General features: G+C 43.1%; 2 protein-coding genes across 2 annotated transcripts in view; one reads left to right on the top strand and one right to left on the bottom strand.

The window, feature by feature from the left end:
• The window catches only part of LOC147035365 (uncharacterized), a 29,156-nt gene that overhangs the window by 11,232 nt on the left and 2,545 nt on the right, over window positions 1-15,379 (bottom strand). The window lies entirely within an intron of this gene.
• The window catches only part of LOC147035364 (tenascin-like), an 88,105-nt gene continuing 81,860 nt past the window's right edge, over window positions 9,135-15,379 (top strand). The window contains exon 1 of the mRNA XM_085897089.1: window positions 9,135-9,974. Coding sequence (XP_085753215.1) covers window positions 9,627-9,974 — 348 coding nt within the window. The 5' untranslated portion in view covers window positions 9,135-9,626. The remainder of the gene's footprint in view (window positions 9,975-15,379) is intronic.

Raw genomic sequence — 15,379 nt, 5'->3', positions numbered from 1 at the left:
TCGTGATCGTTTCGCAGACAGAGCGTCGATATTATCTTCCTTCCTGCCGGGATGCATCTTGTCGCGATGGTTTGAAAGTTTGGAAGGACGTAGTGACGCATTTGACATCACGACCGAGCAGTGCAGACATTGCGCACAGTCCACGCCATCTCGACTGACATTCGGGAATCCAAACTTGACATAGCTGTCATTCCATTTTCGAACCTTCGACATCTGAGAAAAAATTGAAGAAACAAAATTCTAACTTTTTTGTAAACATTGGTTTACTAGGAATGCTCTGTGGGCTCCGCCTTCTCTTTTAAAATCGTGGTTAAACTCATCTACCCTTTTTACTTTGACCGGAGACTCGTCACCTTAATTGTACATTACAAGCTTCTGCATTCTGAATCGCAGTTTTTTGGCGTCTGCTCATGGCTCCCCGGTCGAAGGCTGATGGCCCCCTTGGGGGACCATGGGCCCCCGGTTGAGAAACGCTGCCCAAAATGGAGTTATTTCATCCCCCTGTCCTGTCCAGGCTGGAGTTCCTCAAGGTAGCATTCTGGGCCCTGTTCTTTTTCTGGTTTTCATCAATGATCTCTCCAACTCTCTGGAAAATCCTCTATATCTCTTTGCTGATGACTCCACCCTCCGCCGTACCATCTGTCATCCCTCAGACTGGCAAGCAGCAGCTTCTTCGCTCACTGCAGATCTGGATGAAATCACAAACTGGTCCAACACGCGAAACATCTTTCAATCCGGACAAATCTCACACTCTCACTCTGTCTCTTCGAAAGGACCGTTTAGAACACCCCCCCCCCCGCATCCATCCACTATCTCAACATTCCTCTGGAAGAAGTCCTTTCTTTCAAGCTTCTGGGTCTCACGATCTGCCATGACATTTCCTGGGAAAGCCACATTTCAAACCTCACCTCCAAAGCCAGTCGCCGACTGGGAATTCTCCATCGTGCAAGGTCCTTCCTCGGCCAACCTGAGCTCCTGATCACTTACAAAGCTTTTGTCCGCAGCCTGATGGAGTACTGCTCTCCCCTCTGTGCTGGTGCTCCTGCCTCCCACCTTTCTCGGCTTCACGCTGTAGTAACCAGGGCATTTCGGATCATCGGCATCTCCTGCAATGAGGCTGAATCTTTGGGCCTCTCTCTCAATCACCGCAGGTTGGTCGGTGGTCTTTCTGTCTTCTACCGTCTCCTCTCCAGCCTCGCCCCCCCTGCTCTCTCTGTGATTTGTCCCCACCACATTTCCGCAGGGCGCTCAAGGTCCGCCAACAACCCCCTTCTGGTAAAACTACCAAAATCACGAATCACTGCTCACCTTCACTCTTTCATTCCTCTTTTTTCCCGCCTTTGGAATAAACTCCCTCACTCTATTCATTCCCATTCTTCCCTCCAGGCCTTCAAAGCAGCTGTTCACCACCATCTCTTATCATCCCCCATCCAAATCCTCGATCTTTTCTACCCCCGATAATGCACCCAAGCCCACCTCCTTCAAATTCCCTGCTTTCCTTCCTGAAAGTCCCTGTAATGTCCATCTTCTATTCCCCATGTTCCCCGTCCCATCCCTCTCCCTTCCACAGTTCTCCTAATGTCTCTGTTCCCCACTATTTTGTCCTTCCCACTCCCTCCCCTCCTGTCTCATGCCCCCCTTGGTGTGCGTTGTGTGTTCGCTCTCATACGAGCCTCGACAAGGTATACAAAAAAATATGAAAAAAAGTGTATTAGGGCCGATGCAGACAACCTGTCTTGATTCATGCTTTCCCTTTGGTAGGTGGACTGCCTGTTCTGTTAAGAGGTCCAGATTCGCTTGGCTGGGCTGTCAATTCAATCTACCTTATGTTGTCATCATGAAGATCATTATTGGCACCATATATCTAATACATAGGTATAGGGCCAAGCCCCCAACTAGCTACGACTTTGGGGTTTAGGCCATGAATTGAGCCCCGAACCCATGGACTTGCAAGCATGACTGCGGCTCCATTGCAACTGTGGTTCACATAAGCCTTTATCAGCTAATACCAGCTCTTGTTCTGTTACTCGAGTTTCCAAAATTTGCTCCAAACTGCCATCCTGATGCTGAAGAAATCCCAATTCCTCTACCTGCTGGAGCATTATGGCATCCACGCAGGTGTGATAGCCTTCCAGGTCCTCATTCACTTCATCAATTCTTTTATCTGTTGACCCAATTTCTTCTTCCAACTTTTCCCCCTTTCGAACAATGGGTTTTACCTGGGTTTTACCCTCTTCTGTTTTTCAATGCCATTTCTTTCCGTGCTAGCTCAAACTCAGTCTCCATTTCATTCCTCAATTTCGCCTTCCATTCGTTCATTCCGTTCCCATATTCCATCAATCTGTGCCCCCAGTTCTTGTGTTATTTCCTCCTCAATTTCGTTCACTCGTTCACTCATTCCCTTCATGTCATTCTCCATTCCATTAATTTGTCCCTTCCATTATTTCCCTTGTTCTTTCACTTTTTCATCATTTTTGCTCTCCATTCCACCAATCTGTCCTCCGAATGCCATTTCTTCCTCCATCTTCCTCATTTTACTCTGTTCATTCCGTTCTCCAATTCCATTGAGAGCACATGGGTCCATACGTGCAGCGGTTATCCGTGTGTTGCTTGCCTTCAACTGAACTTTTACCTCCTCTGACATCCCGGCCTTTTCCTCAGCCCTTATCTCACTCCACATTGCTTGTACACCGGCCCTGAACCCATTGCGTATTGCTTCCCCATATCACCCCCGACTACTTCCATCAGTTAACTACTTCCGACATCAATTAACAAAACAACTTGTATCAATTACAACTCCTAATTCTTTTTTTTTTCATTTTTAAGCTTTTGCTCACTCCAGGACCAAATGTCGTGGTCCCAATGGATTCTAAAATCACACACTCCTGATCACCAAATGTCGATCAGGGTTCGAATCCCACGACCTGACAACAAATGTCGCGGGGGTGGCCGGCCGAGGTTAACCCACCGACCCAAATTGTGGTGACTGGCGGCGAACACCGCCAACACCCTGGGACGGCTGAGCGGTTCCTTATTAAGAGGAGACGGACAGTTGGACTCGAGCCATGAATCAACGCCGAGCAGTTGATGTTGTTTTCATTGACTTCGGCAAAACATTTGACACTGTACCGCATGAGCGACTCCTACTGAATCTTGAGGGCTGGGTATTGGGAAACCACTTCTCTCCTGGCTTTGTGATTTCCTAACATGACGTAAACAATTGGTCTCCATAAACGGTACCCTATCACAATGGAAGGAGGTACCAAGTGGAGTACCGCAGGGTTCCGGGCTTGGACCTGTATTATTCCTTGTCCATATTGATGATCTTGGATACGGTCTTCAATCTAAGGCCCTGTTATTTGCAGACAATGTAAAAATTTGGGGTGATGCTCTCAAGGATGATGACCACTTATTGTTGCAGGTAGATCTTTCCCTTCTTGAAAGTTGGGCTGTCAAGTAACAAATGCTGCTGAATCCTGAAAAATGCAAAGTAATGCACATCAGGCGCTAAAGTTCTATCATTGTCTCTCGGCTAAATGGTGTTCAATTGCTGATTGTGACAGAGATCATCGATTTGGGATTCTACATCCAGGCATCACAATCATTAAAGATGCAATGCACCAGCGCCGCAAACAGAGCGTGAAGGGTGCTTTTTGCCATTCACCATGCTTTTGCTTAAATCACGCCGGAAATATTCCAGCACCTATATGCCGCACTTGTAAGGTCGCACCTTGACTATGGCCGACTGGTGCGGAAGCCGTTTCTTCAGTGGGATGGAAAGATACTCGAGCGGGTTCAGCGATGCGCTACGGTGATGGTAAGAAATCGGTTCTCATATGAGGACAGTTTATTGAACCGACACCTCTTCTCACTAGATTTTCAAATTAGAGGAGATTTTATCACTCTCTACCGGATCCTACATGGGGAACGCCAAGTCTCGTTTGAAGAACTGCCTTGTTTCAATTGGGATGACCACCTTCGTCATCATTCCTGGAAACTGACCAAGTCTGCGGCCTGCTGCAGGAGGAGAACAGTTTTCCATACTCGTTGACTGGTTAACATGTGGAATGGACTCGAGGAAGAATCTCTTCAATCACTCTCTGTTGATACATTTAAAAGGAGTTTAGACAGGCTGCTGTTTCAACAATGATAGGACCATATAGGGTGCCGCCCTCCTGTCCAACTTTCCCACCTGACCTGACCTGACCTGACCTCGGGAACTTCGCTGCGGTCTGAAGCCGTCATGTTTTTTTTTGGCCTGCATCCAGGCATTTGCTCAACCTTGCCTTGACTTGGAACAAGCCACAATGATTTATTCACAATAAAGTTATTTTTTCCTTTCCTACTCATATTATTGAATGCCTGTTCGTCAAAGCTATAAATCGCTGGTTACTTTCCAATGCTTATAAACACCGGGAGACGTCAGCGTTCGTTGCTTTATTTTATTTCTCCATATGCGATCACTGTGAGAATTTATTAAACCCAGCAGAATTACAAAATTAAAGATCCAGAATCAAACTTAAAAGCAGATTGAATCTGAGAAAAGTGTTCATTTGTCCAATTCGGACATATTTGACATTTTGAGCATCTCTGGGATGTGTATGTTTAATATGACAGTTCGGTGATTGCTAATCGCGTGCCAAACAAGCTGTTTCTTATCAACCGTCTCATTGAAGTGCTTAAGTCACTTTGCGAGTGCTCTCCAAGCTGCCTGCTTGTTCATTTTGATGCAAGTATACGTGCTTTCAATGGAACATTGATTAGACGTACGTTTCCGTCTGTGTTGGGCCCTGCAGTGCCGTGCGGTGGGTGACTCAGGAGGTGTCTCATCCGCTGAAAATGTGTAATTTCATTTTTAAAGGACATCGTTTTCTTTTACCTTTTTGTGCGATCTCCTTTCAATATAAACCACCCCTCACTTAGATGTCGATACATCAATAGAACAATAAGGTCCATCTGCTGAGGTGTTTGCCATGATCTGGTTGTGAAGGCATAGAGCAGTGGTTTTCAAACTTTTTTTTAGTGGCGACCCAATTTCAGAACCTCTCCACATCGCGCGACCCAAAAGATTCAAAACCCAATTCATAATATATAAGATAAGATTTCATATGACACAAGAACATTTACTGTTTACGTTATTCACCATTGTCATGTTTTCATAGACAAGTAAACAGAGAATAGCCGACAGTATCCAAATAGTACAGTTTGAATGTTTCATAAGTTTAGTCCAAATGACATTTAGATATATCAGTGAGAAGGATGAGCCTGTTTTTTCAGAAAACAAATTCTCTATTCGTGGAGAAGTAGATGACAATGCCAGGATCATATCATGCTCCATTTCTAGGCGATTTCTGTACTTTGTTTTAATCACTACCATGGTGGAGAACGACTGCTCACAAAAGTATGATGAAGGATATGGCATGAGAACCTTAATGGCGCGCCGTGACAGGGTCGGGTACGATGGCAGCATTTTGCACCAGAATGTCGACAACGAATTCGTCCGCGCAAGAGCCTGCGCTCCTGAATCCTGCTGGAGCTGTACAAGCTCTTCCTGTGCTGTATCATCTTCATCAGCAATCGAGTCCAGTGGAGCCGTGAAAGGGTCCCGAACCACAGAAAAGGACTGCACATCCAGCTCAGGGAAATAGTGCTCGAACTGTTCAATGAGCGACCGAAGGTGACGTGCTATCTCCCCAGAAAGACTGTCGAGCTCAGTATCATCGTACTGGCAGGTCGTGAGATGCTCCACCAGACAGGGGAAAAGGCTGAAGCACTTAACAGCTGCTTTGTCTGCCAGTAATTTTAGAGTCACGAGAAATCTGCTCATTTTGTCGTGAAAAATCATGAGGTTGGAGTCTTTGCCTTGGATGGAGCGGTTGAGGACATTGAGACGTTCAAAGATGTCAACGAGATAGCACAGTTCTGACAGCCAAGAGTCCGACTCAAGCAACGCTACCCATGCCGTTTTCCCTTGTGTGCGTAGGAACTCCTTCAGTTCATCTTTGAGCTCGTAAACGCGCAGAAGAAGGTTTCCTCGAGATAACCATCTGACTTGAGTGTAGAATAGTAAATTCTTATGGTCGGCATCCATCTCCTGGCAGAATAGCCTGAATAACCCAGTGTTGAGGGCGCTCGATTTGATGTGATTCACCATTTTTACGACTTCTGAGAGCATGCTCTGCAAGGTTTCTTGCAAAGTACGAGAGGCGAGCGCTTCTCGGTGAATCATGCAGTGTACCATGGAGGTCTGAGGAGCCACCTCAAGCAATTTAGCCTTGAATCCAGAACACACTCCTTACATTGCTGGCGTGCCGTCTGTTGTAGAACCGAGCAACTTTCCAAACTCCAGATCATGGTCACGATAAAACTGCTCTACTTTCCCAAAATGTCCTCGCCTTTGGTGGTGGCCTCCAATGGTTTGATGAGCAGAGGCTCATCGACAAAGTTATCAGCCTTGATGAAGCAGACCCAGACGATGAGTTGCGCGTACGATGTGATATCAGTAGACTCGTCCAACTGTATGGCATGCCACGGTGATTCCTTGATCTTATGTACGACCTGAGCCGTTAGGTCCAGACTCATATCTTCAATTCTGCGTTGGATGGTGTTGTCAGAGAGGGGTTTAACTGCCAGTTTCTTCGCCGCTTCCTTCCCAACCATCAGAGATGCCATGTCCTTTGCACATGGCAGCACGAGTTCTTCCGCAATGGAGTGAGGCTTTTTAGTCTTGGCAACATGGAGTGACACTCGATACGAGGCCTCTATTTCCCGAGAATTGTTCTGATGGCATGTACCCTCTCTGTCAAGACGCGTATTCTTGAGTGCAAGAAGTTTCCCCTCAAAGAACGCTCTCTCCTTATCCTGATAAGGTGCATGTTTTGTAGTCAAATACCTCTGCAACTTATTTTGTTTCATAGACTCCGTAGAAAGCACTTCGAAACAAATCACACACTGAGGCCTCTCTGCCCCACTTTTATCCACCACGTAGTAAAATCCATGGTCCAGAAATTTATCCTGGTAAGAACGTTCTCGAGATTTGCTGGTGGCCGGTGCTGCCATCACAAATAAGGTCTCGAGTCGTACGTGGAGACGTGAATAGATGTTAATGATAGAGGCAGAGTCTGAGTCTGAGAGGCCGTGGATCAAACCACTAATTTCCCGCCAAAATAAACCGCCCTTCAGCGAGCCCACGCATCGGCTGGATCCCATTCCAAGCGTCATGTTGCGCCTGTTCCCATACTTTGAACGAACCGTTTACATTACACCCGTAAAAGCGAACACCGATCGAAAATAGACAATTTGTTTTCGCTGCAAGCAGACACCCGCGACCCCACCAAATTTGCTCGGCGACCCCACTTGGGGTCACGCCCCCGGGTTTGAAAAACCAAGCATAGAGCATAGATAGGCATTTTGTGTTCTGTGGCTCGATATATTTTTCAATTAAATTTCACTAATTCCCCACTTGAATTCCTCTCAAAGAACTCTGTTTAAAGGTACATCTCTGTGTTTGCCCTTTTTATGTCCTTTATGCATGTTTACATTTGTGTGTGTGTGTGTGTGTGTGTGTGTGTGTGTGTGTGTGTGTGTGTGTGTGTGTGTGTGTGTGTGTGTGTGTGTGTGGATGTATATAAGTTGTATTACCACAATGGCACTTGGCACAGGTGTGTGTGTGTGTGTGTGTGTGTGTGTGTGTGTGTGTGTGTGTGTGTGTGTGTGTGTGTGTGTGTGTGTGTGTGTGTGTGTGTGTGTGTGTGTGTGTGTGGATGTATATAAGTTGTATTACCACAATGGCACTTGGCACAGGTGTGTGTGTGTGTGTGTGTGTGTGTGTGTGTGTGTGTGTGTGTGTGTGTGTGTGTGTGTGTGTGTGTGTGTATTATGACGAAGAACCTCACAGAGATATTCAAAACCAGTCCTGGGAATATTATAACAAACTAACTACAGTTGGAAGCTGTCCGGGGCTCAGCAACGATACTGAAGAGAGCCCTCAGCACAAATCTTTGAGAACAGAAAACTTCACAGCTTGGTCCATGAATCGTGGCCCCCTGACCTAAATGAAGGTGGGTACTTTGAACCTGCCCTGGGAGGACTCCATTCCGAATTCTGAAACTCACATATGTAGATACCAATCAAGGAAGAAAACACACACACACACACACCTACACACACATTGACATTTATTAGTATTTTTTTATTTCAAGTTTAAACTTATGTCTATATATATATATAATTATATGCTTCCACTTATTGTGGTGGCATGATCTCATGCTTTGAGCTGGCTATGAACAACAGTGCATCACCACTGCTACCAAGTATGGAGGCACCACTGATGTAATGCCCCTATTTCCAGTTCTCTAATACTCATTTCACCGACCTCAGAAGGATGACAGGCTGAGTCAACCTCACCTGGTGTTGATTCAGTGAAAAATGGGACTCAAACTCAGAACCCTAAGATCCCATGCCCGCAACCCTAACCACTAAGTCCCACCAGGCTTCATATTTGTATATATGTATGTTTATTCCTTTTGATCAAGAAAAGAATGTGAAAAAGTTCTCACAAAATCAGGCCTAAACTTTTCATCCAACCCTCTATTGATGCTCTCCTGTGTCAATCAATCATTCCCCTTTTTTTTCTTCTCCTCCATGAACTTTGACTTTAAAAAAATATCCAAGCAATTTTCAAAATAGAAAGTTCGTGAGTTCGAGCCATTTCCGTATATATCACACCAAATGAATATGTAAGTAAATTGTGAATGTTAAACATTGGCTGAATCAATGGAATGTAGTGTTGTCTATCGTTAAGGAAACCATATGTAAATGAAAAATGAGCATAACTGATTGGTGTCCATAATAATTTGTATATATTCCTATATTCTCAATTCATTGTTGTGTTATAAAGTGACATTTCAATATAAATAAAATGTATATATATGTATATAATTTCAGTCAAAGACAGTGAGAGAATAGTGCATTTACTGCGGACCACAGGAATGTTAAGTTACGGATTCCAAACCTCTGTATCCCAGCCCTGCCCTTCTGTAAGTTGACCTCCCTTGTTCACCCACGTCATAGACTTTCTGTCTGTCCCCACGCCCTGTCCGGCATACCAAGGGGTGGGGATAGGAGGCTTTCACGTCAAGGGTTCTGGTGGGAGCTGTTACAGCGGCAGAGTCAGGAGTAGTGTGCAGTCAGATATAGAAAGCTGTTGGCAGAGCTGACTTTCGAAGAAATTAAGTGAAGTGAATAATTCAGTTCAGGCAGTTGAAGCTGAAACAGACAGGAGATAACTGAAAAAAAAAACAATTCGATAGAGTTGGAAAGGCATACAGGTGAAGTTCCAGATAGACAAGACCAGAGCAAAAAAAAAAAAAGGAGTGAAGAAAAAAACATACAGAGCAACCATGCTCCAGCCGATCTGAACAGCAGGAAAAAAAACCAAGTAAGGATTGTTTCAAGTGAGGAAGATTTCATAAAGAAAGAAAGAGTTAGAAACAGAAAATTGGATAGTGAGTGACAGACAGTGAAAATCAACCCAAACCTCCTTGGTTTCTTTCAACTCAGCTAATGTCTCATCTGCATCTGTAGCTACTGGAATAAAACAATCAGGTTCTTGAAAGAAAGTTGTCATGGCATACTGGGGTTGTCTATGCCTGGCATTGCTGCTGTGCATGGTGAGCCAGGTCTCTGAAGGACACGTTGAAAGCGTGACAAAAAGTCCTGCCGTCTACAACCATGTCTATAACATCAAATTGGAAGAATGCGGGCGATGTTCTGCTGAGAAGGATCGGCACATACATGAAATGCAGGATGATGGACTGCAAGGCCATGAAGGACACAAGCTGCGTGGAAACACTGTGATGGAGGAGCATGAGGATATTGAAGCTCGTGAGCTTGGAGGCCAGAGCATGGTGTTTTCACATCATGTGAAAATCGCCCCCCATAGTTGTTGTGCTCAGAGTAGAGATGGCATGCAGGTAAGAGGAGGGGGAATTGGTTGCTAATGATACATTATGCCCTCATGCCCTAACTTAGTCAATTATCGTTCTCATCAGCAGACACAGACAAACATGTGTTGTTGTATACATTGAGCTTTAGTGCTCAGGAGAATGTTCTACACAAGCTGCGTGCACACAATTGCTTTTTCCTGGATTTCAAGCAGCAGCTGGTGCTATTCAGAGTATTGTGGGCTGAGGCTAAGATTGGGCTCTGTAGCAAGTATAATTAAAGCATATGACAGAAGCACATTGCACCATGGAGTCAATAATATTATCATACTTATTTGTTGCTAGTTTAGACGATTCAACACTTCGACCTCACAATTTACCAAAATGGCCAGTGCGATCTACTCTATACTAGACAGAAGGTTATCTTAAGCTATTTAAATGTTTTGAAAGTAAATCGAATAAAAAAAAACTTCGGTTGATAAATGATTTTAAGTAAAAATACAAAAATCAAATAAATTGTAGTATCTTTCATTATGTATATCTGGCCAAGAGTGCAGGATCTAATCTATACTACAAGGGAGATGTTTGTCTGCCGATCTTCGTTAATCTTTCAGAGCATCATCAGTGAGTTCCTTCCTTCCATCTATATATGTGCTGCTTCATCAGGATGAAGATTACCGCACTACGGGGAGTGTTTTCGTCAAAAATACATTTTGAAAATAGTTTATTTTTGGGGATTTTTTTATATTTTATTGCTCTGCAGTCCTTGAGCCTTTGTAGCGATGTGAAAGGTAATATTAAATTATCCCTGACCCCATTATGCCTGGTGTTTGCTTAATGGTTAGGGTGGTGGGCTTGGGATCCTATGATCCTGAGTTCAAACCCCACTCAGCTGTTGCATTAATACCAGGTGGGGTGAACTCTGCCTGTCATCCTTCTGAGGTTGGCAATATGAGTACCAGCTTGCTGGTATCCTGTGTTGGAATGGTGACCTGACCAGGATTGTGTCCAATAGCCAAGAAGACTGCTTTGGCAGCACCAACACTCTGCACAGAGTATGTTCCCAATGGATGGATGGATGACCCCATTCATTAATGGGTGTGCGGAAGTGTTTCAGGCCCCCACGAAAAAAAAATTTGATTTCTTCAAAATGCCAACAGGATTATAACAGCACCTGGCAATGCTGGGTACCCCCTGATAGTACCCCACATGATATAATTCTGCATTTACATAAAGCCTGCATTGAAGAACTCCTTTCGTCATTGTATCTGCCAATTGGCTGAATTGAAACGCACTCTTGGATATTTTGCCAAACGTCTCTTACACTTTTCCATCATGGAGATGGAATACAGGAGCGTCTGCTTGATCTGTTACAAAATAAAGCCTTGGTTAAATACTAATCACAATAAAGGTAAATGCACCTTTTCACACCTACCCATGGAGACTCTGCTTACAAATAGGCAAATTACAGACAGCCCTTCGAGACCCTTTTATTTACAATATACTGCTCTCTTTATACAGCCAAGAGTGATGTAATTTCATTGCTCTTTTCCTTTGCTCCGTTTACTTTTGTTGTTGTTGTTGTTAGTCCGTCCTTGTCATGGTCAAATCCGCAGAATTTATTGTTGGTCATAGGATCTGGGGTAGGAGTAGCAATCAGTCCACTGCAGCAATAGATACTCATGTACAAAGATTGGATAACGAACTCACACCCCAGCAGTTGCAGGTTCAAATTCAGCTTAAGGCAGCACCATTCAAAATATGTATTCTAAGCCTTTTTTAAAAAAATCCAAGCTCATCTCAAGAGAATTACCACACCACTATTAGATTGTAAATACAACCCAGCTGGTTCATTGATGACCATCATGAAGAGGATAATTTTTATACCCCAACTGGTCTTGTCCACATTTGGTGTCAGTTGACAAATTGTAGTTGACTTGAGGTCCTCAAGACAACTTAGGATGACCAGTAAATTGTGACTGAAAAAGCACCACCCTCCATAATCCCCCTTAATGAAAAGAAGAAAAACTCAAATACATTGATGGAGTTAATGATAAAGGTAATGTCATCGGTATAGGAAAATATTAGCCGTAAAGCATGATCGCTCTGGTTTTTGAGAAGCCCGTCATGGAAATACAATTTTTCCTTTTTATGTTTTATATTTTTGCTTGATATATTTATATTTACAAGGCTTCTACGAGATGGAGTTCTTTATTAGCTACTGAAATAATGGTGAGCAGAATGCTGATATTAGTTCTGATATTAGATAGCGGTTGGTAGTATAAGATGATGAAAAACCGAGTTCTGAGAACAATGAACAGAGTTTAATGCATAATGCAAGAACTGAGATTGTTTGGATCACCAGAACATCTGCAGCGAGAAACAACTGTGTGCCAAAGCGTTTGATACTGGAATATTTACCGTCGCCGAGGGAGAGAGTATTTTGTTTGGGTCCGTTTGTTTGTTTGGCCACACAGAACTTTCATGTCCACCAATGCAGGGTGTTTTAATCAAAATTATGATGTCATAGGTCACGTGGTATGGCAGCCATGTTGGAAAAACGGAAAAACTTTTGACCTCTATATCTCTGAAACTGCACCAAGGAAAAAATTGAAACTTGGCATACAGCAAGTACTCCTCATGGGGAATAAGTGTGATTTTTTTATGACCTCATAATTGCATATGTAGAATGTTACATCTGATCAGAATGAAAAATTTGGAAGGTCATCTAGGGATAAAATGGTCCACAAAAATAAATTTGATGACATCATCGGTCATGTGATTCAGCAGCCGGATTGTTAAAAAAAAAAACTTCGAAATTCTTCTTTTCTGAAGTGGCCTAACAGATCGAGTAAAAATTTTACACGTATGACTGCCTATCCACGAAGAAAAAAAGGTTCCTACATATGACGTCGTAGGTCACATGGTTTGGCAGCCATTTTGGATTTACCCGAAAACCTATAAAACATCTTCTCCAGAATGGCTGAACAGATCGAGGGGAAGCTTCACACAAATGTTCCCCAAGCTTTGGATGTACCAGTTTGTTCAGGAATAATTGACAGGTCACATGGTTTGGCAGCCATATTGGATTGAAGAAAAATATTTAATCATGTTTTCTCTGGAACTGCATAATTAATCGACATGAAACTTCACAATTATGATCTGGTATTGGTGGGGAATACATGCTTTAAATTTCAACATGATTGGACACATGGTCTGGCAGCCATAATTATTTGATTTTATTGATCTTGGTTATTTTGGGTTTTTAAAAAAAAAAAAATCAATTTGTTTGAAACGAGCTCATATGGCTATGCCTGGATGGGTTTGAGGGTAGAGGAGTCACAGCTGAAATGCAAATCCTATCCAGGTTCCTCCTGATGACTTCATCTTTGCTCTTTGCTTGTTTGAGTTCCTTCTGTTGACTCCAATGCAGGACAACCTATTTGGTCTTCCATTTGATTTGATTTTAATTTATTGTCATAACATTCTAAATTCAATTGAATAATAATAAAAACGTCATGGGTCAGGGTCAGGTCTCCAATCAAAGTGGGGTTGCATCAAAGTGGGACGACTTTGTACCCGTCATCACTGCCAGCAGTTATAAAGTGGCAGTTCTAATTATGTCTCATTAATTACATAACACACCAGCACATAAACGCCACACAAAATACATTACACAAATCAACACAAACACCACACAAAAAAAGTTCTGGTGAGGGTCTGCAATCTCTGATTGCTCTTTCTAGTTCCTTTTGTATATTCCCATTGTGCATGCTATCCAATTATGCTTATATAATGCTAGTAATTTCTGCAATCATGAAACTTGGAGGTCCCATTATCTAAAATTGGAGTAGAAGTGCAGCAACTGACAGGATGGGGGCATGAGAAGGGGATTTGGTAGATTATATGGGTAAACAAGTCCATTTTGAGTGCCACTTACCAGCCTTCTCATTTCCTAGTCCAGATCTCTCTCACTCTCTCCTGTTAGCCAAAGATAGCTTAACCGAGCCACACCCTGGCAGCTTTAGAGAAAGGACTTGGGTGTATGAGACAGGAAATCCAGAGATATCATCCCATTCCATTCCAACTTTTCTTATTTGTTCAGCATTGGGTTCTTGTCAGTTGCATAAAAGAAAACAAACATTTTAAATAAGCTAATCGTGTTTAAATAGCTGCCATTACATCACCAGGATGATGACATTATAGTCATGCCGTTTGATTAAAAACAGACATTGGGCTTGATACATCACTGATGGTGTAAGTAATTGCTGATTTAAGGAAGATCACATTAAAGGCAAGGCTCACATTAAAACTTGCTGGATCAAGCATTTCCAATGTGCTGTTTGTATGGGAATGGAATACTGACATCATTAACAACTTGGATCAAATAACGAAACACATGGAGAAGTCAATATTGAAGTGTTGTTCATGCTTGCATGAGCTTTATTGGAAGAGATTATTGCCTGTCTGGAACAACGACTGAACAAGTATGTAACTTTTTAAAATGACATTTAAAATGACAATGACAAGCACTAACTCGCCAAGCAATAAAGGGTCGTTCTTTAAATGTAATTTCTTTGCAAAACATTTATTTAGTTATTTATTTGAAGAAATACTGGCTCCTGGGGAAGCTAAACAGTAGAGGGTAGCAGATTTACAAACTGACAGGATCAGAGGGGAATAGGGAGATGGACATTGCGCATGAGTGAATGAGTATCAGAAAGTAAAGGGGGTAGGGTGGGAACAAGTCGGCAAAAGTAAAAGAGACCATGGGTCAGTATGGAGAAAAACATGAGATGACAATGGGAAGTACTTGGCACAGGACAATAGATACTGGAAGTCAGTTCCACAGATGAGAGAATAGAGGGAAGAAAAATGGAGGTGACCCTTCAGCTTATTATTTACAATGTTAAACAGGTGTGATATTTTGGGAGAACACATGTGACTCAAGAAGGCTGCAAGGGAAGGATGGAGGAATGAAAGGGTGGAAGGAGTGTTGCCAGAAATGAGGCAAGAGAAAATGGATAACCCAGAAACATACCTGTGGTGGGAAAGAAGCAGAACTTGGAACTTGGTGTTCTGCTGAGAGATCTTTGCTCATTATGAATACAATAAATGCAATAATGCTTCCTTATTCCATCACAATGAAACTGTGTGTGTGTGTGTGTGCGTGCGTGCGTGCGTGTGTGTGTGTGTGTGTGTGTGTGTGTGCGTGCGTGCGTGCGTGTGTGTGTGTATGTGTGTGTGCGTGCGTGCGTGCGTGCGTGTGTGTGTGTGTGTGTGTGTGTGTGTGTGTGTGTGTGTTATTGGTTGTTGAGTAAATGTTCAGGTTTCAGAAGGTTAAACTGTGTCCTCTCGGGGCTTGAAGTATCCACCTCTGTTTTGGTGAATCGATTTTTGGACTAAGTTGTGAAGTTGTGTTGTTCCCAGAGTTT

The sequence above is a fragment of the Eptatretus burgeri genome, chromosome 1 (assembly GCF_056783735.1).
Source record: "Eptatretus burgeri isolate ZD-2024b chromosome 1, Ebu_testis_v1, whole genome shotgun sequence".
Taxonomy (NCBI): domain Eukaryota; kingdom Metazoa; phylum Chordata; class Myxini; order Myxiniformes; family Myxinidae; genus Eptatretus; species Eptatretus burgeri.
This window is presented reverse-complemented; position numbering and strand designations above follow the sequence as displayed.